General features: G+C 34.3%; 1 protein-coding gene and 1 long non-coding RNA gene across 2 annotated transcripts; one reads left to right on the top strand and one right to left on the bottom strand.

Moving 5' to 3' along the window:
* Positions 1-9,043: 9,043 nt before the first annotated feature.
* Positions 9,044-26,363, top strand: LOC306651721. The gene is made up of 3 exons (XR_013761190.1): positions 9,044-9,119; positions 25,628-25,682; positions 26,277-26,363. It is a non-coding gene; the product is annotated as an uncharacterized lncRNA (long non-coding RNA).
* LOC306651047 (KIF-binding protein-like) lies at positions 16,907-19,382 on the bottom strand (the record flags this gene model as incomplete). Its single annotated transcript, XM_079123593.1, is given in 3 exon segments — positions 16,907-17,651; positions 17,701-17,944; positions 17,946-19,382. Coding segments are annotated over 3 exon segments (1,758 nt in total). The 3' UTR covers positions 16,907-17,574.
* Positions 26,364-27,564: the final 1,201 nt, after the last annotated feature.

Genomic DNA, 27,564 nt, shown 5'->3' with positions numbered 1-27,564 from the left:
CTATCGCAAGGAACTATGAGAAGTGTTAGAAGATGAGATATGTTCAGCCAAGAAATAGGGCTTTCAATTCTACAACCATAACAAATGGATGTGACATAATTCATATCTGAGAAGAAGCTTTAAATGCAATTGAATGGTTCAGGATTCATCTCATGGTACAAGCTTTTCCTCTTTGGCACCAGAATGGGAAAGTCTAACCCAGGAACTGCTCCTTTAGCCAGGGTCCCAGAAGCAGAAAATGTGTGAAACAAAGTCAATCAAGATATAGGAGAGAAGAAAATCAAGAAAAGAGAAAGAGAGAGAAAAGAAAGCATGTGCAAAAGCTACCATCACCACCAGCATCCCTGGACTTGTTCCGATATTCTGATAAAACATGATGGATTACTATGAAGTTCTAGAAAGGCAGAGACATGCCTCTCATGAGGATACTAAAAAGGCATATTGGAAATTGTCACTGGTGGGGCATCCAGATAAAACTCCTGAGAATAAATAAGAAACAGAAAATTCCAACAAGTAACTGATGTCTGTGAGGTGTTATCAAATGATAAAAAAGGAGACATCTTTGATAAACTTGGCAAAGAAGGATTAAATGATGAAGAGGTAGAAGTCATTTTGATAGTCTTGAGTTTGGCTTCACAATATGGAATCCAGATGATGTCTTCAGAGAATTTTTTTGGTAAAAGGGACCCATTTCCATTTGACTTCCTTAAAGACCCATTTGAGGACTTTGGGGAATCCAAATTGATCCCCAGTTAAGCAGAAGTTATTATTCAGGTTGTTTTTCTGCCTTCAGTAGATTTCAATACTTTGCAGGTAAATTTTCTTCTTTGGGTGTAGGATTTACTTCATTCAGGTCATGAGCTCACAGGGACTTCACTTCATTTTTTCCCACATCATTTGGTAGTAGTAGGATGGGCAACTTCACTGACTTCTACTAAAATAGCTAATGGTGTACAAATCATTACAAAGAGAATTATTGAAAATAGTCAAGACAGAGTGGAAGTTGAAGAGTCTATTAATTTCCTTAAAGATAAATAGTAGGAAGCAGGAGCCACACTTGAATAACAAGTAATTCATTACATTCCTTTAATAGAAATGTTAAACTACAGCAAGCACTATTTGAAGACTAACAAAACATTTTTTTGAAGATTTCAAACTAACTCAACTTTCAGTATAATTAGACCTAATCTAAAGTATTCATAAACAGTTAATCAGAGCCCCTATTTGTCATGCATGTTGAGTTTATTATTCTGACTACACATTAAGATCCATTTTGTCTTTAAAATTGTTATAAGTCTCTGTATGCACTTGCTTTTTTATTAAGTGTGATCCAAGTTGAGCCATGACCATCAAGTAGGGTTAGAACATTATGCACTAACAACAGCATGGATCTGATTTCCATGTTTTGTTGTTTTCATTTGTGTTGGAAATGTGAGCTAAGTGCTGTCAACCTGCTTTTAAGTTAACATTGCTAGGATTAATGTTTTACAGAAATAATTTCAATTCCTTCAATGATTATTAATGAAAGATATTAATGCATTCATGGTAATACATTTCTGGATTAAGATAAATTGAAGATGTGAATGAATGCTGGGAACTTAAGTTTTGACCATTGGTCAAGTTTTAATATTAACTCATAAACTGGGTCCTTTCGTTCAATTTATAAAAAATAAAATAAATGTAAATATCTTTGGTGCATCTTTTCCTGAGTGGGAAAAGATGCTTCTTGTGTCTATGCATCATTTTGTACCTGAGTTTCTAGTTAGTCAGCTTTTCATTGCTGTGATTAAAAGACCTGACAAGAAAAACTTGAAAGAAGTTTATTTTAGGTTCATGGTTTCAGAGGTTCAATCAATGGTTGGCCAACTCCATAGCTCTGGACCTGAGGTGAGGCAGCATGTCATGGTAGAAAGGTGTGGTGGAGGAGAGCTGCTCAATTTATGAGAGCCAGAAAGTAAAGATTTTAAATGCAAGTAGTCAGGGATAATATAATCCCCAAAGGCATGCTTCCCCCACTTCCTCCACCTGAGTCCTACCTGCCTACAGTTATCACCCATTAATCCATTCAAAATATTAATCCATTTGATGGATTAACCCACTGATTAGGTTACAACTCTTATATCTAATCATTTTCTGAATGATTAGAATATTAATAATATTCCTGCATTGTCTCACATATGAGCTTTCAGGAGACACCCCATGTCAAAAACAACACCAATATCACATTATAGTGTTTCCTCTTATCCTTTGAAGTAGATATTGAAATTATGTACATATATGTGTATATACGCACACACACACACACACACACATATATATATATATATCATTGTAGTCAATTTATTTAGGGATTTTTGAACATTTTTTATTTATAAGCAAAGATTTAGCAAGTTATTGGATATTTTATTGTGGTACCATTTCTATGAGGGAAGGAATAATCAGCTATACTTTCTAAATTATATTTAATGTAAGATCACTTAATAACAAAATCCATGATAAAGGAATGGAATAAATCAGGTGCAAATAAAAATAAAAGCTTTTGTTTTGTTAGAAAAGAAAGAAAACTAAACAGAGTTACAGTAGCCATCGGTGCCTTGCAACCACAACATAAAACCCAACTTAAAATGAGTACTTTTGTAAGCCATTAAGGTTTGGCAGCTATTTATGCAACAAAAATGAGTGACAAATACAATATACATAGGTTTCATCCTGTTATTTAATAATTTGATACTGGATTAATTAGCTATCACCACCCATATTATCACCATAAAGTTAGTGACTTAAGATAATTCATATTTATTGTCACATATTCTGTATGTATCAGGAGTTTGCTCACAGCTGTATTAAATCTTATTTCAGTGTCTTACAAAGTTGCAGTCAAAATATTGGCCAGTGGTGAGGCTCAACTAGGGAAGAATTCACTTTCAAGCTCCAGTGGTTGTTGGCAGGATTCAGTTCTTTGCAGGCTGTCAGACTGAGGGCCAATTATTTTCACTGGCCATCTGCTGGAGAACCCCTTTACTTCCTTACCATGTGGACCTCTCCATAGGGAAATTGAAACATGCCAACTTGCTTCATCAAATCCAGAAATTGGAGATATGTCTACTAGCAAGGTTGGTGCTAACAACTATGAAACATTATCACAGGAGTAATATTTCATCACCTGTGCTGTATTTTGATGGTTACACAAAAGCTATAGGTCCTGCCCCTACTCAAGAGAAGAGGAATATATAAAGTAAGAACATCAGGAGGAAAAAATCTTTAGAGGCCTCCTTAGTCTGTCCAGCACAAAAAGAATTTCTCATGTTATAAACATTCTTCAAAAATTATATTTTCTCTAAGGTACTTACATATTTTTCCATTATTTTGTGTCCTTATGAAATATAAAATATACCTAAGATTAAAAATCATATACATTTAATGTTTATAAAATATCTGTATGAATGAATAATAATGTAGTTATTTTATTATTCAGTAATTGGATCATTGATACTTTTTACTATTAGAAATATTATTCTGATACATACCTTGTACATGAATTTTTGACTACATTTACTTATATTTATAATCCTAGATAGCTATTCACTGAATAGTATGGCAGTTTTGAAGTCTTTGATAAATATTATCATGTCTTTCCAGAAAATGTGTAACAATTTATAATTTATATACCTGCTAGAGACACATTGTCCCACCACCCCTCAACATGAATATGTATGGCTAGATGTAAACCTATTTATTAGTTAGGTTGACTTTTTTTTTTTTAATGGGTTAACTGACTATATTTCCTCTGTTAATTAGTTATGCCTCTTTTTCATTTTTATGTTGGTATGTTAGTATTTTCTTGTTGATTATTAAGTACTTTTGATATATTAGAGATATCAACCTGTCTTTAACATTGATCTTAAGGACTTATCTTTAGTTTTTCCAATATCTATTATTTAAAGCAGTGAAGTTAAAAATTGTATGGAATAAAATTTATAAAACTTTTCAATTGTAATTTATTTGTGTAATTAAACATTCCTTTCACCTCCTGAGATGTTTCATTTTATCTGTATTTCTTTTACATTTTAATGGTTTCACTTTTCGAGTTTCATTATTATACTTATTGAATTTACTTTTGTGCATGTTAGATTTTGTGTATTATATATTTTAATACGAGGTTTAAACTTGAAACTACCCTGAAAATAGCCAATATTGCCTTGATGATTTAATAAATATTTCTGCAAGTCCAAATTGGCTTCTAAGTTTTCTTTAACTAAATACTAAATTTCATATAAATTATGACTTATTTCAAAATACTTTTGTTTACTATTCTGTTGTTAGTTTTCAAGGCAATATTAAACTAATTTTACTTAGAATACTTTTAGAATATGCTTTAAAAGATGCTAAAAAATTAGACTTAAACTAAAGGAATGGGTAATATGTGTTTTAATTTCTACAACCAATATACCCATGGAAATAACATATCACATTGGACTAAATACATGACTCTATTGAAATAATCCAAGGCACTGTATTAAGAGCACTCCATGTACCTTCCTTTATTAATGAAATAATCATTCCAAAGTATTTTGAAAAAATAATCTTTATGAACAATATTGATATTTTGTTTAGTGAAACCATATATAAACATGTAAATTTGGAAAGAAGGATAGTTAAAAGCAAAAGTTCTATTAATATTTCATTCTATTGTAACATCTTCATTTGATATGAATATTTATGATTAAGTAAATCAGAGACAAACATGCATAAATGATAGTATCAACGAGGCAGAAAGTAGTTATGCAATAAGCAGTAGTTAATTAGTATGCCTCTTTTTAATTTTTTTATTTTTTATTTTGGAATGTTAATATTTTCTTGTTGATTTTTATTGCATGTGCCCAAGTATGTATACCTACATTTAGTTCTAATGATATTATTTGGATATATTTAAAGTTAATGAGATGGTATATTTTGCAAATATTGAAGAAGAGAAATGCAGAGAAGACTTAGTCTCCTTCTGGTTGTGCCCAATCGTTTTTCATTGTATCTCCTAGTTAAGGAGCAATATTTGGTCCAAAGGCAAATGTAGCATATAACCTAATCTTTCCCTTATGCTAAAATAATAGTACAGTCATCACAGTCCTTAAAGTCATTTCCATTTCCACTAAAAACTTCATATAGGTAAATGAGCATACTAAATGGAAGTGAGATCCATGATGCTTCACAAGCTCCTGCTACATCATCCATTTCTCAATTGTATATTCACAAATTGCAGTGATAAATCATTTAAAATAATTTATTCTTATTATTTCAATGACTTAAATTTCTTTGTTTATTTTATTTTGGGATTGGTGAATGGATATATCTCTACTTGATATCCTCATAAAACTTTCCCAGTCTCTTTTCATGTACTCAGATATTGAAACCAAATAATACACATTTTTTACCTCTGTACAAAAGCAAAGTTTGCATAAGCAATGTTCTTTATTCAGTAGAGGTTTGTATAAAGATGATGATTATTAGAGGGAATTTCTATGAAGTTTTTATGTGTGAGTACTGCAGCTGATGTAGCCCTAGGAACCTGAAGCAGCATGAAACCAACAATAATCATAACATGGAACTTCCTAGAAACCTAAAAATACACTTACCCTATGATAACTCCCCATTACAAACAAGAAAGCTGAGATTCGGAGAGGTTAAGTAATACCCCAAAGTCTAATGCTGACTTGTGACAGATATAGGACTCAAATTCTCAAATTTACCACTGTAAAGTAAGCAGTTCATTAAGAAACAGTAAATCAGAAGACATCAAATAAAAGATGGCAGATTAATAGTATTTGCATTCTACTTCCTTCAATAAAGTCCTCCACAAAATTGTAGAAATAATAAGAGGCAATAGAGAAAACTCAATCTTTATTTAAGCAAAGAAATGGTCATAACCTGAAAACACATCTGTAGAGTTTCTTCCAGGGCAATAGCATTCAGGAGTCCCCTTCGAAAAAAATATGCATTGGTACAGAAAAGCTAGGAGCTAGTACTAATTCTATTAATATTTTTAATTTAAAATGAAACACTATAGAAATTATAATTACAGACCAGAATGTTAAATACTGATAATGTAAAAATTATAATAAAGCTGACAAAAATCTGGAAGTTTGAGAGGGAGGAGAGTGGGAAAAACATATAACCACATGACTATCTTCCCTATCCATGAAGAGAAACCAAAGGATATCATGTGAACACCACAAATCAATAAGTAGATATTTAAGTATATCATTTGAATTCACAAAGTTAGTAGGTATATAAAAATATAAATATCAGCCTTCACTATTATCAAGAAAAGTAAAAGCAATAAAAAATAATAACCTTGTGAATAGTATAAACAATTCCTCCAAGCCACCAAAACAACAATAACATAAATAAAATGTAAACAAAAATAGTCAGCTCATGATGAAAAGGACAGAGCTGCATATAAGACTATCCTGGTAACATACATTTCTGGATGCAAGTAGACAAATTAAAGAATCAAATTATCCATATTTTCAAATAATGTGATTCTCTATCTGGAAAACTAAAAAGAATCAACTTTGGCCCCATTCAAAACAAGAGAATTTAGTGATGTATCTAATTACAAAGTTAATAAAATACATCCAGAGATTTTTATTTGCATGGAAAATTACCAGGTATAAAATAAAATGAATGAAAAATCTCACACATAAATAGCTAGAAAATTTAAAGCATGTAGTCATTAATATCACAAGAAATGTGCAACACTTATATAAACTAGAAAATAAACATTTACTGAGGTATTTTAAAAAGGATTAAGTGATTGTAAAGAAACATCAAGTTATTTATAATTCAAAATATATTTATTGTGTTAACATTAATCAGTATATTACAGACAATCCTAATGAAAACACTAATGTGTTTTTAGATAGAACTTGAAACAATACATATACATATTTTTGGTATGAGGGGTTGTACCTCAAGTTCATCTGGATAAATAAACATAAGAGAACAGCAAGGAATGCTCTGGATGAAAGAAGCATAAGAGAAGAGGAAATAGTATTATGAAATTACTAAAACATTATATAAAGAGCAGTGATTAAGGCTATTTCAGTCTGGACATGAAATGGAATCTTTTAGTCAAATCAATTCCTACTGTTTAATAAAAATAGTCCCATGAACAAGAGGATTAATTGTAAAATGTTTGTCTCCCTGGTATAACTGCTAAAAACTAAATAAAAAATAGATTAAGTAGAGATGCCTGAGTATTTCAATGCAATTAAATATATACAAATATCTACATACAGAAGATCCAATTGTTCTGGAGATAAAAACATGTAGTACACAAAATCAATAAAGAACATATTAGTTCCTCAAAATTACATTTCTTCAGATACCATAAGACATTGCTAAATCAAACTCATTAGAGAGAGCCAGTCTGAATTGGTAAAAATCTTCCATATTTAGCATTGATTTTATTCATGCATTTTATTACTTTAGCTAAATTCAGTAAGAATTAATAAAGCATTATCTAATAGAATGCTTGATGAATTTTATTTTAATTAATAGACAAGGATAACTTGTAACTGACTTATTGTGTTCATGTTGGTTTTGGCAATGTCCTTGGTAGCATTTGTTCCTTGAGAGCTTGTTTGGAGGTTCTAGCAGGGGAGCGCAGCTACTCATATACCCTTGACCAAAGAACGGTCCTCCTCTATCGGGGAAGGTCGTCCTCTTCGACCCAGCGCGCAGCTTCGGGAGGGACGCACATGGAGCGGTGAGGGAGGAAGGAGACATCGGCCTAGCCAGCCAGATCAGCTGAATCAACCCTGGCGATCAATGGGGTGACAGATGTCGCAGCCAGATCGCCCTCACATTCAGCATTTGTTCCTTTAAGCAGTTTGCTATTCTTTTAATATTTTTATTTAACATTATTAATAGGTTCGTCAAATCTTTTTTGCATAGAAACAATGAAAGGGGAGTTAAGTCCACAAATCTTTAAAATATAAGAATCATGTAAGACAAAACTTCAGAAATATGTGAAAACAATAAAAAAGAAGTAGACATCTATGTAAATTTTACCTCTTTCTCTGTAGATAGTACTGACACAGCTGATTTGATCAAATTAAAAAAAATACTGCAGTGAATCCCACCTTCATGTATCTCTATAATGCACAAATTAAAACCAATACATAGAAGGAAGACTAGTAGAATAGAAGAATGAGAACAGAGGAAGAAGGGGAGAAAAGAGGAAGTATTGAAGACTGAAATACAGCAAATTTTAGTACATGCATGTATGAACCCTTTATATGCATAATTGTAAAGTACTAAGAAAGCACTAATAACAAAACAAAGAGCCTTAAATTTGAGTTAACTTGACATTTAAGGTATGAAATATGATATATGTATATATTGTGAAATTATTTGCACAATCAAGTTAATTAACACATCCATCACCTCACATGGTTACCTTTTCTCATGTGTGTGATGACAAAATTTTAATGAGTTCAACTTTTTTTAGACTCCATATCTAAATGAGATCATGTAGTATTTGTCTTTCTGTGTCTGGCTTATTTCACTTAGCATAATGAACTCTAGAGTTATCCATCTTGTTACAAATGACAGGATTTCATTTTTTTAAAGGCTGAATAGTATTCCAAAAATGTGTATGTATACCACATTTTCTTTATTTAATTATCTGCTGAGTAATGCTAACCTGTGCATGGGAGTGCAGATATCTCTTGAAGATACTGATTTCCTGTTTCTTTTGGATATATACATAGTGGATATATACACACAAATGAAGTTGCTGGATCATGTGGTAGTTCTATTTTTAGTTTTTTGAGGAAACTACATACTGCTTTTCATAATGTAAATTCCAATTTACATTCCTACTAACCATCTTTAAGGGCTTCCTTACATCAGCTCTAACATTTGCTATTTTTGTCTATTGTTTTCTTTTTCCTATTATTTTAAATTCTTGGTACTGGGGATTAAACCCAGGGGTGCTTTTACCACTTAGCTACATTTCTATTTCTTTTTACTTTGAGACAGAGTCTTGCTGTGTTCCAGAGGCTGACCTCAAACTTGTGATCATCCTGCCTCAGTCTCCCAAGTTGCTGGGATTACAGGTGTGTGCCACCATGTCCAACTTATGTCTTTTTCTTTTTGATAATAGACATCTTAATAGGTGGGAAATGATAATTCATTGTGCTTTTGATGTACATTTCCCTGATAATTAGTGATGTTGCACACCTTTTCTCATATACCTGCTGGACATTTGTATGTCTTCTTAGTAAATGTGTATTCAAGTTCTTTGCTCATTGTTTTTAAAAAGTATTTTAAAAAATGTATTGCTTTTGAGTTGTATAAGTTACTTGTCTATTTTTGAATATTAACCCCTTGTATAATCTTAAGATTTTTTACCTTCTTGCAGATTGCTCCAGGGGCATAAAAAAACATAGACACACACACACACATACACACACACACACACACACACACACACGCATGCACACACACACACACACTCACGAAGAAAATTCAGAGTAGAATTCATCCATTCATCTCTTTACTTATCTGTTCGACTAATACATTTTAATTACCTGTTATACCAGGTTCTAAAATATAAATATGCCAAACAACATAATTTGCTATTAAAGAGCATTCAAACTAGTAGGAAAGACAGACTTGAGAAGAAGTAATTTAAATATTGTTAGATGCAGGTGTGGGATAATAGTTTGTAAGTCCTTGTGAGAGGTGACCAGGACCTGATGTAAGGAACTGTCTGAATGGTGAAGGAAAGGTAGATTTTGAGAAATTCTTAGGGAATAGACTTAATCATTATAATGTAGGAAGAAAAAGAAATAGGGCTCAAAACACTTCTGTCAATTTTTCTATAAGTTTTGACTAGGCATCCACCTGCCATTTGCTGAGACAGTAACATGGGTGGAGTAATAGATTAAGGTAGAAGTACACAAACATTAGATTCAGTCGTTAGTCTGTTTACTTTGAAGTGCTTGTGGAATTTTCAAAACTGTACATTGAATAGAAAGAAAATATAATAAATATCTGGAAATGGGAAGAGTGATCAGAAATATGATGATGGATTTGGGAATAATCAGCATACAAAGTGTACATGAGACTATATAAAAACAGTGTGCCAAGTGAAAATAAGGTACCTAGAGAAAGTCTAGACTTATTTCAAGGAACATGGAGAAGACAAGCCTACAGACTGAGCAGCAGCATCCAGAGAACCAAGAGGAAATCTCAGTGAGTGTGATGTGACAGCAACAGAGCTGAGGCATAGAGAATGACTGTGAAGGCTGCTGCTAAGAAGTCAAATGAGATGAAGACTATATCATATCCATTGGCTTTAGTGTCAAGGGATCCTCCAGTGACATTGATGAGTTTCAATATTGTGGTGCAGACAGAAGCCCAAATGAAGGAAGTTGAAAATTGAGTAGGAAGTGAGCAGGCATAGACAGAGAATATAGACAACTCATTAGCGAAGTCTGGCTGTGAGCTGGGATAGGAAGGGTAGCCTTTAAGTAGAATCATATAGAAAAGAACCCAAGAAGATTTTTGATTTCTGTTGGAGAAAGACTTGAGCAAAAATATTTGTGGATAGGAAATGGCCACAAATATTCCCTTCATAGAGAAAGGGAAAGGCCATGTTATCAAGACAGTGAATATGGGGTAAAGTAAAAGGATTTAATTCTCACAACTTCTTACTGACTCAAGGTTTTCTTCATGTTTTGCTCATATATTAGGCTTTATTTATCTATTCACAAACATTTACTAAAAGCTTACTCTGCAACACACTCTGCGCAAGAAACTAACACCCAAGTGAGGTTTAGGTAGGAGGAAAGACATGTAAGCAACAGTTTTCTTAGAGAGTAGTAAATAATAGAGTTAGAATAGGCATAAGTAGGGTGCTTTAGGAATGACAAGAAATCCTTAACTTTGAACTTGTTCTCCACATACTTTGATTTTTTTAACAGCTTAGTTACTGCTACTGACTTTCCGTTAGTCAGCTAATGCTAGCACTACTTCAAGGAGACTAAAGAACAGTTTTTAATTGCACTCAGTAGAGAGGAAACTGCAAAAAACACAGAGTGATTTCTCTGTCACACTTTGTTGCAGTAGGTTCTCTTGAACAGAGCCCAAAATAAAGACCAAAGTATAGGTAGTCCTCTGGGTTGTTGATTCCAGTAAAGGAGCACAGAAAGACAGAACAGGAGGAAAAGTCAATACTCCCATATACGGTATATAATTGAGACCACCACTGTGGATGATAGGGGTTCAGTTGTGTTGAGACCTCCTGAGAAGTGTTCATAATGCCTGCCACAACTGTTCACCTGGTACACAGGGGCAGGATTAGATATCCACTGGCTTTTGTCTTTCATCTTTTAAGGATTTCCCTTTTGGGTAATAATTTCACATCTCTGGTATATGGAAAGAATATTTTAATTTCCATGCTATTGGAGAAGGTCCTGGAAAGAAAGCCAAAAGATATATTGAGGTATTGAGGTTACATACTGCCAGAACAAGATGAGTCTGAGCTCATGTGAACTTGTCCACTGAGGCTGTAGGTGAAATCAGTCAGATGTGGGTAGAGGTGATGTGACACAGAAAATCAGAGTTTAACGCTATAGGCAACAAGTCTACTTTAGGGAAAGTAATGAAAATAAAATATTCTTTCTTCAAAGATATCACAGATAATTTCTATAGTCTCAAGGTATCTGGAAAAATGTTTTAATGTAACACTTGACAATTTTTCTTGTGGTACTGGGGATTGAACCCAGATTCTCACACCTGCTAGGCAAGCACTGTACTGCTGAGCTACATCCCCAGGTCCTACACTTGACTTCTATAATTAGGACCAAGCAGGGATTGTGTTTTTTGTCTTATGGAATCAACTGATAGGTAAAGTAGAGCACTGAGCATTTGACTGAGTAATGAAAGGAAATAACTATAGAATCATCCAGGTGACAGATACCCTAGTTTCTTATGCCTTTCTACAAGTGTCCATCCCTAGATCTTTTTACATAATTAAATCAGTTCTATTCCACTCTACTTCTGTAGATGTGGTTGAAATATTCAATTTTCCTTCCTTTCTTACTTTACCTAAAACACTTGACACAGAAATGTGTTTGTGTATTAGTTATTCAAAATGAGGGTGAGGGAAAATCTGCAGGAATTTCCCCACATTCATTCTCTAAAGACACCTTATTGTTTTCTTTCCATAACTTCAGATTTAAAGTTGACAGATATAATTAATCATACAATAAGGCAAGGTACTCAATTCCAGCAAACACAATGTATAGTTCTCTTTGTGATTTGAATGGATGCACCCTTAGTGTACCTTTCAAAGTGCACATTCTGTGTGTTGCTGTGATAATACAGTCATGCTCTTTTTTCCCTTCTCTTTTCATTGCTTCTGGCTAGTTTATGGTTGATGCATTCATAGATGCATGATTTATTGAATCTACTAAGCCTGCCTGCTGAATATTCACATTAGCCTTACTCTGTTTGTGTGTGTGTGTGTATGGTTTCCCATGAAAATGTCTATAAAATAAAGTCTATCCCTTTAGGCTATAGATTTTTGTTTTTCGTATACTGGTTTGAACCCAGGGGTGCTTAACCACTGAGCAACATCCCTAGTCCTTTTTATTTTTTACTTAGAGACAGGGTCTCACTGAGTTGCTTAGGGCCTGGCTAAGTTGCTGAGGCTGGCTCTGAACTTGCAAACCTCCTGCCTCAGCCTCCTGAGCTGCTGGGATTACAGGCATGCACCACTGTGCCCAGCCTTGGCTATGGATTTTTAAAACAGAAAGTACTGATATGACTTTAAAAAACTTGAATTTTATCTAACTACAAAATTCCCAACTGTTTTGCTCTTATCTATCTTCTGACAGTATCTATTCTTTTTTTCCCACTACCTCTTTTATGAATTTATTTTTTATATTTTATGTTACAATTTTTCTATCTAAAATTCTTTTAAATATATGATATGACATAGGGCTACAACTTTTTTAACTACATAGCTGATTCCAATATTGTTCCTAATAATTTGAAGTGCTTCCCTTTGATTAAATATTAAATATTTATATGCACTTGTGTCTGCCTCTGAACTTTATATTCTGTTACAGTATTCTGTTAGTATTTTAATGTTTCAAACATTGCAGCTTTTAAATATATATTCCCATCTCATTCTCAAAAAGTATTTTTATTACTCTTTCCTCCAAAAGTTTCTTTCATATTTTCTAAATTTTACTTTTGATTAGCATGTATTAATTATAAATATTAATGGGTTTCAGTGTGATATCTCAATACATGCATACTGCATTCACTGAGCAAATCTAACCTGCCTTAATCCACTCCACTTCCTACCCTTTAATAATCACTCTTCTACATTCTGGTCAATTTTTTTTGCTTTCACATTTGAGGGAATGAACAGGATTTTATGGATATTTATTTTAAAGGAGAGGGAACTGAGGGCCATAAGAATGGGGTTTCCCAGGGTCATCAAACTGCTTAGGGGCAGAGGTGGGTTTTCTTTTCTTTTAATTTCAAAAACTTATTTTCAACATGCATACAAAAACCCCCAAAGTTCTATGATTTGATGGGTAATGTTTGAGTAAGTTCAAGTCTACAAACTTATCTCCTCACTTATCATGCATTACTTTTGAAAACTTCCAAAATATTTCCTTCCAGCTTTTGGAAATGCACAATACCTTGTTGTTACCTACAGTCACCATATTGTATGATAGCACACCAGAAGTTCTTGCTTCTATTTAGTTGTAAGTGTATCCATTGATCAATCTTCCCCCCATTCTAATCACTCTCCCCAAACTTTGGTAACCACCATTTTACTCCCAATGTCTATGAGGTCAACTTTTTTATATTGGACATATGAGTGAGATCATGCAATGCTTGTCTTTCTGTACCTAGTTTATTTCACTTAATATAACTACCACAAGTTCCGTACATGTTGCCACAAATAACAGGATTCATTCTTTTTATGGATGAATAGTTCTTCATGGTATATATGTATCTTATTTTCTTTATGCATTTATCAGTTAATAGAAACCTAGGTTGACTCAACATCTTGGTTATTGTGAATAGTGCTTAAGTAAACATGGGAGTGCAAATGTCTTGTCACATACTGACTTAATTTCCTTTTGATATATACTCTGTAGTGAGATTGTTCAATCATAGGGTAGTTCTATTTTAAGTTTTTTAAGGAATATCCATACTGTTTTCTGTAATGGCTTCATTAGTTTACATTCCTACCAATGGTGTACAATGATTCCCTTTTCTTCACATCCTCATCAGTACTTGTTACTTTAGTCTTTCTGAAAATAGCCATTCTTTTGGGGGTGAGGTGATAATCTCATTTTGGTTACTAATTTCACTCTATCATATAGTATGAGAAATGGTAACTAACAAGGGCTCCAAAATAATTTACAGTAAAAGGATAAATATTTAGGATAAAGTGGGCTGGAAGTCAACCATATTCAAAGTGTCAGAGGTGTCACCTAAAATAGTTTAGTAGGATGGAGTCATGGAATAAATCAAAGATTTGTGAAAAAGAAAAAAAAATAGACCAATCTCCATACTTCTGAGATTTATAGTTTAATATTTCCTGAAATAAGAATGAATTTTGTAATCAAAGTAATATGTGATTCTTTAACCTGGTTGGTGATTTTTGTCTGCATTAAGTTTTTCCTTCCCTGACCCTTCCTTCTCAGAATAAAAAAAATGATCCATCTCCAAGGAAAGCATATTGAAGAAACATGCATGTTTGTGTTAAATTGAAGGCATTCTGAAACATCAAGTATTTATTTTTCTGAAAGGAATCTTATTGAACACCTCTCCATTCTATTATTTCTAGCTAGTGGAAATACATTTAAATCTCAAAGATGAGCTAGATTCTAAATCTACACCTCATTTTTCTCAGCTGAGTCTCCTTTCCAAATTATATATGCATTTTCTGTATCTATATTCCGGTTCATTTTTTACACTTTTACAGTCTGGGATGAGAACCGTACATTTGGTGGTTCTTGACCTATTTTTGAGTTTTGTCATTTTTTAAACCTTTGCCTTTGCCCAGGAGGAATAACCACTTTAGATTGAATCACATTACAATTATTATTTATTTATTTATTTATTTTTACGGTTCTGGGGATTGAACCCAGGGCCTTGTGCTTACAAAGTAAGCACTTTACCAACTGAGCTATATCCCCAGCCCTACAATTATTTTATGTAAACTGAATCCAAATTGGGTCATAGTGCTATTTTTTTCTCTAATCAACTTAAAAGTGGGCATTTTTTCAAATAATTTTGCTTTTATGGATCTTATTTCCAGATACATTTGCTTTTATTCTAAGGGTTTTATCAACTACAATTCTAAAATATAGCTAATGTTATAGTGTCCTGCTCAATAACTATTTTCAGCTTATTCTTGAGTAAAATCTTTGAAAACATTTCCTCTTACTTTTCTAGAGTCAGTGGCCTCAAATTATCAAGCAGAAATAACTTCCAACCATTCAACTGTCTTAATTTTAAGTGATTTTACTTTCCTCCATTTAAATCACTAGAGTTCAACAAGACTAGAGACAACATCCAATTCAATATCCTATGTCAAGACCAAAAAAACTGATACCCAGAGATAGAGAGTAACTTTTCCAAGGTCACACAAATTGATAGTAGCTGAGTCTGAATTAGAACTCAAGACTTAAAATGTTTTGCAACAGGGCTCTTTTCACCCTATATTAGTGTTTATAGAATTAATGTCTGGCTGGGCATGTTGGTGTGAGTCTGTAATCCCAGTGACTCAGGAAGATGAGGCAGAAGGTTTGAGAGTTTAAAGCCAACTTCAGCAACTAGAAAGGTGCTAAGTAACTCAGTAAGACCCTGTCTCTAAATAAAATACAAAAAAGAGCTGGAATGTGCCTCAGTGATTAAACACCCCTGGATTCAGTCGCCAGTACCACACACACACAAATTAATGTCTGATTCATATGTGTTATTTTAACTCCCCAAGTATTTGTAATATTCTGATTATGTTAACCTTTAAATTGAGTTTTTTTAAAAATAAAGATAATAAAATCTACCTTTATCCTTATCATTTCATAACATGATCCCTGCTGATTAAAAAAATGTATTCATTTCCATTTATGGCAGGAAGTATACCAACAAAACATCTTAATTTGCATTAATAGCACCACTTAGAAAAGAGGCTGGATCAAATATTGTAACTGATCATCATAATAATTCCAAGAAAAGGCAATAGTTGTAGTTATAGCTATGTTGTGTATGTGTGAATGCTTTGAAATTGTAATTATATGAGTTTCTCTGGACAACACATTAGAATCAAGGTGATAAAGTCAACAATGCAGATCAAAAAATTAAAAATTGAAAACACAAACACACAAGTATACAAACACACATATACACACAGAGTAATCATTTTACTAAAATATTGTTACACATGATTTTTCAAGTCTTCAAATTTTTATTTTCTAAAGTAGGAAACTCTCAGGATTTCCAAGTAGTCACATAAACTTCTCAAATGTTTATGAATCAGGATGAAAATCACATGATATTTTAATGACATGTGGAGGCATTCTACCACAAAGTAGCATAAGAAACCTATGGTTATGGAACATAGAAACCTTTGTTGTTTTTTTTTCAAAATATGTAACCAAATATGAAGGTGAGAATGGTTATGAATTCCTGTGCATTAAAAATTCCAGTTTCTAGAACACGTTAATATGTCTGCAAGAATGATATATTCTTTTTTTTTAATAGTTGAAATAAGTTCATTTATTATATTTCCAAGGTCTTTCCCCCCCCATAATTGAGACAAACAAACCATTTTACAACACTTTATAACGACATAACTTAGGGATTTTTGTTTTGGTCTTTTTTTTTTTTTTGTACTGGGGATTGAACCCAGGTGTGCTTTATCACTGGGCTTCATCTGCAGTCCTTTTTATTTTTTATTTTAAGATAGGATCTAAGTTGCTGAGACCAGACTTGAATTTTAGCTCCTTCAGCCTCAGCCTCCCAAGTTGCTGGATTTACAGTTGTATGCCACCATGCCCAGTGTAACGTAATTTTTAGTATTTCTAAAAGGGAAAGATTTCTTTGGGAATTTAGGAAAGTAAATATTTTATTAAGAATTACTGCAGGAAGTTACTTTTTCAAACTTAATACAGTAACAGACTTGTCTACCAGGTAATTACCCAGCATTCTTCCTTGTAAGGAAATCTATCAACAAAGAATACATTTAGTAACTGAGGCAGGAAATGTTTATGCTTGAATAGGAAACAGGCAATCTAAAATACAAATTACATGTCACTTTAACAATGCAATTTACATAATTAGGCATAAATTATTAATTAACTTTATGTTACCTAAGGTCCTAACAAAGACTCAGGTGATATGAATGAATCTCATGCTCAAACTGCATTCATCTGGCTCTGGAGTTGTAAATATCACAATGAAATTGGGCCTGTTTGACTACAGGAAAAAATCATTTCAATATTGCACATTTCCTTTCTTTAAAAACAAGGATTAAGTCAGTGCCATCTTGGTTCTGAATCTCTCCATTTTTGTTGGGAGAAGACTAACCATTTCTTTACTAAGTTTTACTATTTTATTATTTTACTAAGTTTTACTAAGTTTTACTAATTTCTTTACTAAGTTTTACTATTTCCTGGGCAGCCTCAGGGTGCTTTTCACAGTAATTGACAATAAATTTGTAATGTTCCAATGATGTTGCCAAATTTTCTAGCTCCTTCTTGGGATCCGTAGTGATGATTTTGCCATAGAGACGAGCAACTCGAAACTTAGCTAACATGGCAGGGCGAAGAACATCTTCCCCTATATGCTCAGGAAATACTTTATTTGGGTCTCTCAGGGAGTCGAAGAAGAGTTGGTAGTAACTTCAATGCTGAATTATTAAGATTATTTTTTTTTACAATGTGTGAATCAGGATCCCTTAGCCTGTCAGCAATGGCAACCTTCAGATCCATCATATCATAGTATGCATGTGCAATTTCAAACTGAATCTGTCTGTTTACCAACAGATAATACTGTGGATTCAGATCTACAATTAAGGGCTCTAGCATGGCTATTCTGTGTTTATGCATCTTGCTCCGCCTTTCCATGTCAGTTTCAAAGAACGCAAGCACTTTAAACAGAGAACTGTGGTCTTGGACAACTTCAATATGGTCAGTGACATACCCATCAATCTGAAAGAACTCTTTCGCCTCAAAGACATAGTGCTGACCCAACAAGAAAAGTTCCCTGGCTTCTTCAAAATCTAAAGGTCTCAAATATCTCACTTTCTCTTCTACTGCAGAGATGGCATCACACAGTTCCCCAGTTCCAAACTGCACAGCTTTTTTCCTAGTGCTTTCTTCCTCATCTAGTTCCTTTATCCTTAAAGCTCTAAGTTCAGACTGTTTGTCAAGATCAAGTTCTCCTATGTTGTCCTGCATGGAAAGCTGGGCATTCTGCATGAGAGTCAAACAGTATTTGATCCAGCACCTTGCTATTTCCCCTTTTCTTTGATGGTAAAGCTCTGGCACATCTCCTTCAGTTTCAGGAGTGTCCTCTGTGGTTTGGATCTTTCCAGTTTGACCAAAAATAACATTAGCAGCTGATAAACAGTGCCTGGCCTCCATAAAGCATAGCTTATTAATGTAAAATTGTGACAGAGTAGCAGCATTAATAGCAGCATTAATAGCCCACTCCATAGGATGGTAGTCAGTGCTGTGGCAATAATGAGCAGCCTTCTCAAACATTTCCATATGCTGGTAGACTTGAGCCAGGTAATATAGGTTATGAGTATAAACCTTCTCAAATCTTTTTGATCTCTCTTGTTCAGTAAGTTTCTCTTCTTCAGGAAGAAAATGCTCAGTAGGATCAAGAGGAGGACTCCCAATCTCGTTCATATATTGATTATATAGTGCTTCTGATGATTCTAGGTAAGCCCGCGCAGTTTCAATTTCTTCTCTTTCAGACCACAAAATACCCAAGTTATTCTGCGCCTGGATGTACAGCGAGATGCAGTCGTGCGAGAGCCGGTACCTGCGCAGCTGTCTCAGGCACTTCACCAGGTGCTCCTCCCCCGCCGACAGATCCTCCGTGTCGATGTGGTTCACCCCGAGGTGGAACTCCATCACCACCAGCCTCACCGCCCGCTGGGCGACCGGCCCCTCGGCCTCCACCACTTCGGTGGGCAGCCGCAGGGCGTGGTCACCCCCGCCCAAGCCGTCGTGTGCCTGAGGCCGCTCATCCTCGACCTCCTCCAACAGTGCTCGGGCGCTATATTTCAAGAATGATATATTCTTAAGAAAAACAGAGTATTGGCTCATCGTTCCTATGATGTCTATATGCTGCCCTTAAAATCCATATGCAGTTCTTGGGGTGAATGCAAAGGATGAGATCATTAAAATCATGTTCAGAAAAAAGTTATGGTATATATAAAATTAGTATATCAATTAACAAAGCAGATTTATTTTTGTTTAGATACACACATATTTTCTGAGACACTAATTTGCTATTCTGCCAATAAATTCCTGTTTTCAACTAGCTTTTAAATCACTAAGAGATAGTTCTATCTAATGGCAATAAGAGTTTCATAGAGCAATAATTACTAAAAACCAATGTCTCTGACTTTTTTGTTCAATTGAAGAATAACTGTATATATTAAAAACAAAAATTGAGAACATTTTCTACAAAAGTTAATGATTACAGTACCTGTTCCTCAATTATGTGAACAGGTCATCAGAGAGAATATTTCAAGTGGAAGGGAAGTTAAATTATTGAGATAATTGCTTCCATTTCTCCACTTATTTTTAATGTGTATGCACAATATTTGTGTTCTCTATTGAAAACTTTTTTTTTAAACTACTTGTTGATCTTGTTGATATTACTAATAGAATCTGGTTTCTCTTCATGGTCATTACTCAAAACTGAGAGTATATATTTTAAAGTAAAAGGAAGGCAAACTTGTGAACTGAAAACAAAAATGTTAGTGAAGGAGGACTTAGTATCTAAAACTGCATTTGTGCTTTCAATCAATGTACTGGAAACATATGGGGAACTAGTTAAAGATAAAAACTCTCCTACATTAGCATACACCCTCTTATTTTGGGAAATAGGAACAAGTATTTGCACCAGCTACCTAAGTGAGTCTGATAAATTTAGACTGGTCAGAATTGTTTATATTTGGGAGCTATTATAGCACATCATAGAAAAAAGCAATTGAATTATACAGGAGATTTCTTAAGTATGTATTAGTTTGCAATCATGCATTGTACTTGAATTGTCATCTGATATAATTTGAATACCATGTAAAGTGATAGATAAGTATTTCCAACAAAATTCCTGATAGGAGCAATCCTTGTCTGTTATTTTCATGTAGCACAACTGAAAATATGGGCATTTCAAGATCTATACAAGTGGCTGTTGGGTAGGCCTATTGGACTGAAATTTTTCTGAGGAGCACATTTGAGAAACAGTTGGCTGTATATAGACAGATTGAGTCTTGGTAAGATTAAATGAATGTACTTTCCCACTTGTTTTAAAAACTTTTCCTTATGAAAATGTATGCTAATATTTATAGAATTTCTGTACCATTTTGATACAATTACTAAGATGACTAACTTAACAAAATTACCATAGTTGGTATGCATAGAATCATCAATTACTCAAATTTTTAGGCAATTATTACTGACAAAAACTATAAATTCTACTCAACCATTCATGAAATTGTAACAGGGAAAACATCATATTTTAATGAAGAAAAGAGTTGTTTCAAATCTTGATATATTTCAGTGGACTCATTTGCTTGAACTAATGGTATTTTTTCACAATTGGCCAAAACTGAGAGTATATATTTTAAAGTAAAAGGAAGGCAAACTTGCAAACTGAAAACAAAAATGTTTGTGATGGAGGACTTAGTATCTAAAACTGCATTTGTGCTTTCAATCAATGTACTGGAAACAAGTTTGTCTGTCCAAGACAGACAAACATTCTGCAATGAATAGTATGATAGTAAATGGAAAAAACTCTCTCTGAAAAAAATTATTTGTATCCTTTACCAATTTACGTGACATTTTCAGCCATTATGGCTGATTTCAAACCATCAAAGTACTATCACTGTATTTAGTGTTGGGAAGAAATGCACAGAATTAGTTCTCAGCAGTTGGTGTGATCTGGCAATAGCACACTAGTGACTGAAGTTTCAAGCTACAGCTACCAAATGGTAAATAAGGCACAATCCCTCTCACTGCCTCATACTATCAAATCCAGGATTGGTTTAGGAACTGGACAACAGAAGAGAAAAAGAGAATTGGATGAAAGCTTTGGTAGGAGCTGACATCTAAGCTGAGCTTCATAGAATAAAGTGTGGACCACACTGATAAACCTCCCATGGGGTGTTCAACTGGAAACAGAAGAGTAGTTGAGCCTGGAGGGATGGTCAATCATAGTCTGGAAAGAATTTGGATGGTGTGATCAGGTGCTTGGATATTTCACAAGTTATTAATGGAGAGCCATGGGAAGATTAGAAATTACCAGATTCAGGGCAGATAGCGCATTGTATGAGGTGGCAGGTACTAGGAAAACTGTAAACCTGTAAACAAATAATTGACTTTGATATAAAGCAAAAACAGTTTTAACAAAGGTGGGAGCTTGACTGAGAATTGTTTTCTAGCTTCTTGTCACATATACACAACTAGACCATAAGGTTCTTGAATTGAATATGAAAGCTTAGGATGTTACCAATCACACAAATGTCTCTGAATAATCATGTGGTGGTACTGAGAAGCAAAATACATAAGTGTTTTATTGAATGTTTCCATTCCACCTGGAGGTTGACTTTATGTCAATATATCCTCACCTAAAGCCTGAAATAAATAAATAATAAAAGAAAATAACAAATTTTTACATATTTAAATTCTAAGCATATGCAAAATCAGGGTAAATGGAAACATTTAAAAAACTTATCACATCACTTATCAGTATATAGAAAACCCATATATCTCTAAATTTATTTAGCATGTACAAATTATTCACACATTTATGTAGCTGTCTTTGCAAAAGTATGATTAAAAGTTCTGGGTACTCAGAAATGCTCTAATTATGGAAGAATAAGAGACCCAGAATAGCCAAAGCAAGACTTAGCAGGATGAGTGATGCAGGAGGTATCACATTATCAGAAGTTCAACTATACAGAGCAATAGTAACAAAAATGGCATGGTATTGGCACCAAAATAGACAGGTAGACCACTGGTACCGAATAGAAGACACAGAGACGAACTCACATAAATACCGTTACCTCATACTAGACAGAGGAGTCAAAAACATACAAGGTAGAAAAGATAGCCTGTTCAACAAATGGTGCTAGGAATACTGGAAATTCATATGCAGCAAAATTAAATTAAACCTCTATCTCTCACCCTGCACAAAACTCAACTCAAAATGGATCAAGGACCTAGGAATTAGACCAGAGACCCTGCACCAAATAGAAGAAAACGTAGGTCCAAATCTTCATCACGTTGGCTTAGGATCAGACTTCCTTAACAAGACTTCCAAAGCACAAGAAATGAAAGCAAAAATCAATGAATGGAATGGATTCAAACTAAAAAGCTTTTTCTCAGCAAAGGAAACAATCAATAAAGTGAAAACAGAACATACAGAGTGGGAGAAAATCTTTCCTCATGCATTTCAGATAGAGCACTAATCGCCAAAATTTATGAAGAACTTACAAAACTTTACAACAAAAATACAAAGAAGTTAATCAATAAATGGGCTAAGGAAATGGGCAGGCACTTTACAGAAGAAGATATACAAACAATAAACAAATACATGAAAAAATGTTCAACATCTCTAGTAATAAGAGAAATGCAAATCAAAACCACTCTAAGATTTCATCTCACTCCAATTAGAATGACTATTATGAAGAATACAAGCAACAATAGGTGTTGGCGAGGATGTGGGGAAAAAGGTACACTCATACAGTGCTGGTGGGGCTGCAAATTAGTGCAGCCACTCTGGAAAGCAGTGTGGAGATTCCTCAGAAAACTTGGAATGAACCCACCATTTGACCCAGCTATCCCACTCCTTGGTTTATACCCAAAGGACTTAAAATTAGCATACTACAGTAATGCAACCACATCAATGTTTATAGCAGCTCAATTCACAATAGCTAGATTGTAGAACCAACCTAGATGCCCTTCACTAGATGAATGGATAAAGAAACTGTGGTATATATACACAGTGGAATATTATTCAGCCATAAAGAAGAATAAAATTATGGCATTTGCAGGTAAATGGATGGAGTTGGATAATATTGTGCTAAGTGAAATAAGTCAGTCCCAAAAAACCAAAGGCCAAATGTTTTCTCTGTTAAGTGGATGCTGATACATAATGACGGGGACAGGGGGTAAGGGAGGAATGGAAGAACTTTGAATTGTGCAGAGGGAAATGAGGGGAGGGGAGGGCGGAGGAAAGACAGTGGAATGAGACAAATATATTACCTTATGTACATGTATGATTACATGAATGATATGACTCTACAATGTGTACAACCATAGAAATGAAAAGTTGTACCCCGTTTGTGTACAATGAATCAAAATGCACCCTGTAAAAATAAAAATAAAAGTAAATAGAAAATAAAGAAATTTTAAAAATGTTCTAAATACGAATGAATACTTGCACTACTTCATTAATACTGGGTGTTGAATTGCAGTTTATTAAAATGCATAGTAATGTGCTACAGAGGAACTAACTTTGGATTTGGTGATTTATAGACTTGTGGCATTTTGTTATACTCCTAAGTCAACTTCTAATCAACCCCTCTGTTATCAACACAGGTATTTCTCATTTCTAAAACTAAGTAAAATAGCATGCTTTATTTGGAAAGTGTTTGAAGAATTGGTTTTATTCATCATAAAACAAAATGTGCCCATATTAGTATTAAAAATGCTGAAAATAATTCATGTAATTTAGTAGTATTATCAGACAGACTGAAAAATTATGTAAAAGCATTGCTGTATGTAAAAAATGCACAGGTTGGAGAAATAAAATTGGTTATACTGTTAAAATTTTCCTAGTGTTTTAGTCTCTGCATTATCTTTCACAAATGATGTTTTAATATTTTTCTATCTGAAATATTTGGTTAAAAGAAAAGAAGGATGCCAGGTGTGGTAGCACATGTCTATAATCCCAGAGACCTGGGGGTCTGAGGCAGAATGATCACAAGTTGGAGGCCAGCCTTAACAATTTAGCAAGACCCTAAACAACTCAGCAAGACCCTTTCTCTAAATAATATATAAAAAGGGGTGGGGTTGTTGCTCAGTGGTTAAGCACCACTGTGCTCAGTACCAGGGAGAGAGAGAGAGAGAGAGAGAGAGAGAGAGAGAGAGAGAGATAAAGAAGGAAGCTAATGTGCATAGGGGAGTATGGTCTCTTTTCAATTGGGGACCTTTACCAAAAAAAAGTAAGTATATTCTGCACTATGCTGCAGTAACAATATCAAAAATCTCAATCATGGCTTATAATTTGCTCACTGTACATGCCTGGTACAAAGTCAGTGAGATGGGGTGTGTGTGGAAAGTTCATAGTCCAATGGATGTTCTGCATCTTCCAATAACACTATTTCAGCTGGGGACTTTCATAATACCAATATCAGGAAAGGAAAAAAAAAACAAAAACAAAGCAAAACAGATATTTTCACCTAATCTTAACTACCTTAGAGGAGAAGCAATATACATTGTTTCCACTCATGTTTCATTGAATAGATTTGATTACCTGGTTCCACCTTACTAAATGGTAACTTAGGAGTACAATTATCCATGTACCCAGCTTGGAGAGGGGAACTGCCTATGGATCATTGCTGTAACACCATAGAAATAAATGACCAATGTGTTAAGTATATTAATTCAAACAGAAAAAATTCAATGATTACACTAGAACGTGTCTTCAGATTCTGTGCTGTGTAGGTCCAAAAGCAATGTTTATACAAATTTATATCCAAGTGACTATGACGATCTATAGAAGAGTTGGAATTGTTTGAATGGAATTGATAACATCACTAAAACTTCAAAAATAAGAAAATATAATACATTGATTACAATCTACTAGTTTAATGTAATTCTCTGTTTTCCCCCTCCTGGTGGAAACTTTTTCTTGTGTGGAGAGACATGGCTAGGTAAAATAAATCCAAAAGTTGGATAGCAGACTGAATTGATACAGCCGATGAAGGGAAGCTGTCAACATTTCACTTATTTTTATCATAAATTCCGTCCAGCTTTCTGGATCACATAATCTATACTGTATTGGTATCTACAAAAATGTAACTCAAGAGCACCTAAGAAAATAACCAGTCTAGGTATTCTACTACGAAAGCACCATTCTCCAATCCTCTGCCTATGGCAAATATTTTGCTATTTATTTCTATGGGTTTATAAGTGAGCTGACAACCATGAAGTTAATTTGCTATATATATTATGTGTTTACACTATAAAGATAATACTATTAAGGTTATATGAATTATCTAATCCATTACTTACAGCAATTCTATAAGGTAGGCATTATTCGTCCTCTTTTACAGGCGAAGGACCTGAGGCTTAGAGATGTTAAGCAATATACTAATGGGTATGCAGTGGGTAAGTGTAAGAGTTGACTCCAAATCCAGTGTTCTTAACCACTGTTCTTAGCCATTATGATATAGTGCAATATAGTTCAGTGACAACATTGAACCAGATTGAACCAGTATACTTAGAATCTTTCTGAACATAGTGACTTGAAAACCCACTTCCAATTAGTGGTAATTGCCAAGGGAATTGAAAATTACTTTCTTTCCCTGACAATTCCCTTAATTTACATGAGAAAATTGAGGTCCAGAGAAAGAAGATTTGTCCAAGGTTATCCCTGGGGAAATAATGTTAGAAACAGGAACAGGAGAACTCAGCAGATTCAGAAATTTCTGGCTCTTTCATCAGATTATCCATTGACATCTTGGCACTAGTAATGGCAGTATTTCAGAAATTAGGAATGCTAGGTTCCCATCTGACAACGGATCTGTGTGTATATGAGGGGGTATGGCTCAGGGCATGGAGTACTCAAGCATTTCTAGAAGACCACATCTTCAGTGTTTTCCCATAGAGTTATTTGTATTGAGGGTCACTTAGAATTTCTGAGAGGTCAGGGACTACTTTGTTGGACTACACCCAATTCAGCTAAATTGTCTTGTGTTTCAGGTCAGTGAGAAGGTTGACTCAGGGAAGAGGACAAACCACAAAGTTGTAGAAAGAAAAATGCCAAAGATGAGAAGAAATGGAAAGGAGAAATAAAATGGAAAAAGGGGTAAAATTATTAAAAAAAACATACGTGACGTTTGTGAGTAGAGAGAGGCTTCAGAAAACTGTCCTTGAGCTCAAGTTTAGTTATTTTTGTTTTCAAATTGAACACACATCTCACTTCAGCAGGGAGGCTGTGGCTCCTTCAGTGCTTGTCAGTGCGAGATCTCCTTTTCCCTTCCTTAATTACCACATTTGCATGACCCGGATTTCACCTTTTCCCACTTAACCATCCTCTAGTTTGCTAGGTCACTGTGTTTGGGGCCCTGAAGTGTACCAAGGACCCTTGGAGGCACGCTAAGTGCCTGTTGTCTCTCACAACTGACAACACAGTAACACCCCTCTTCTGATGATTTCGCATGCACCCGCCTGAACAGCAATGAGAGCTAACTTTGGATGAGGGGTTTCACGTTTGGAGAAGCACTCAACTCTTTTCATGCAAACTCTAGGTTTCTAAAACATTATGAGTTACAAGAAATAAGGGTGCTGTGTATCTTCACAGTAACCTTCCTTATAATTCATTTTCTGTTCATGATTTGCATGCATTTCACCCTTCACATTGCTAAGAATGCCACAAGAAAAGAATCTCTTTCTCTGGCATCCCCATTGTGTAAGCAGAACAGAAATGTTGAATGAAAGATGCAAATTAGTGAGGGAAATTCTACATTATCCTTAAGAGCATTTGACAGAACATCATATTCTGTGTAATTTAAATAGCCAAATGGAGCAAGCAGAGTTTAATTAAAGGAAAACTATGAACTGCAAACCTCAGACAATGCTTCTAAAGGGTGCTTAATTATATCTTCACTTAACTCATTTTATTTCTAAAGCCCCAATACTATTATTCTGAGTATCTAACATCACAAAGTTAAGAGAGTTGTAGATGTCAGTCTTGGCAAAACACACTCCAGTGCGCTAGTTTAAAACTAGCCTTTGGGATCCATTGTTGATAAATTACTCCTATGTCAGGAATAGTGTGTGTGCGTGCGTGCATGTGTGTGTGTGTGTGTGTGCATGTGTGTGTGCGTGTGTGTGTGTATGTGTGTGTGTGTAGTATTCTTATGGAAAGCACTATCTGATATTTCAGTGTTGCCAAGAGAAGCCTTACTGACAAAAATAACTAATTCACCCCAATCCAGTGTCTGGCCTTCAGATTCAGCATCAGAGGTTATCTCTTTTCCACATTTTT

The sequence above is a fragment of the Sciurus vulgaris genome (assembly GCF_902686455.1).
Source record: "Sciurus vulgaris genome assembly, chromosome: X".
NCBI lineage: Eukaryota > Metazoa > Chordata > Mammalia > Rodentia > Sciuridae > Sciurus > Sciurus vulgaris.
Note: the sequence above shows the minus strand (reverse complement) of the source record. Positions and strands in the feature narration are given on the sequence as shown.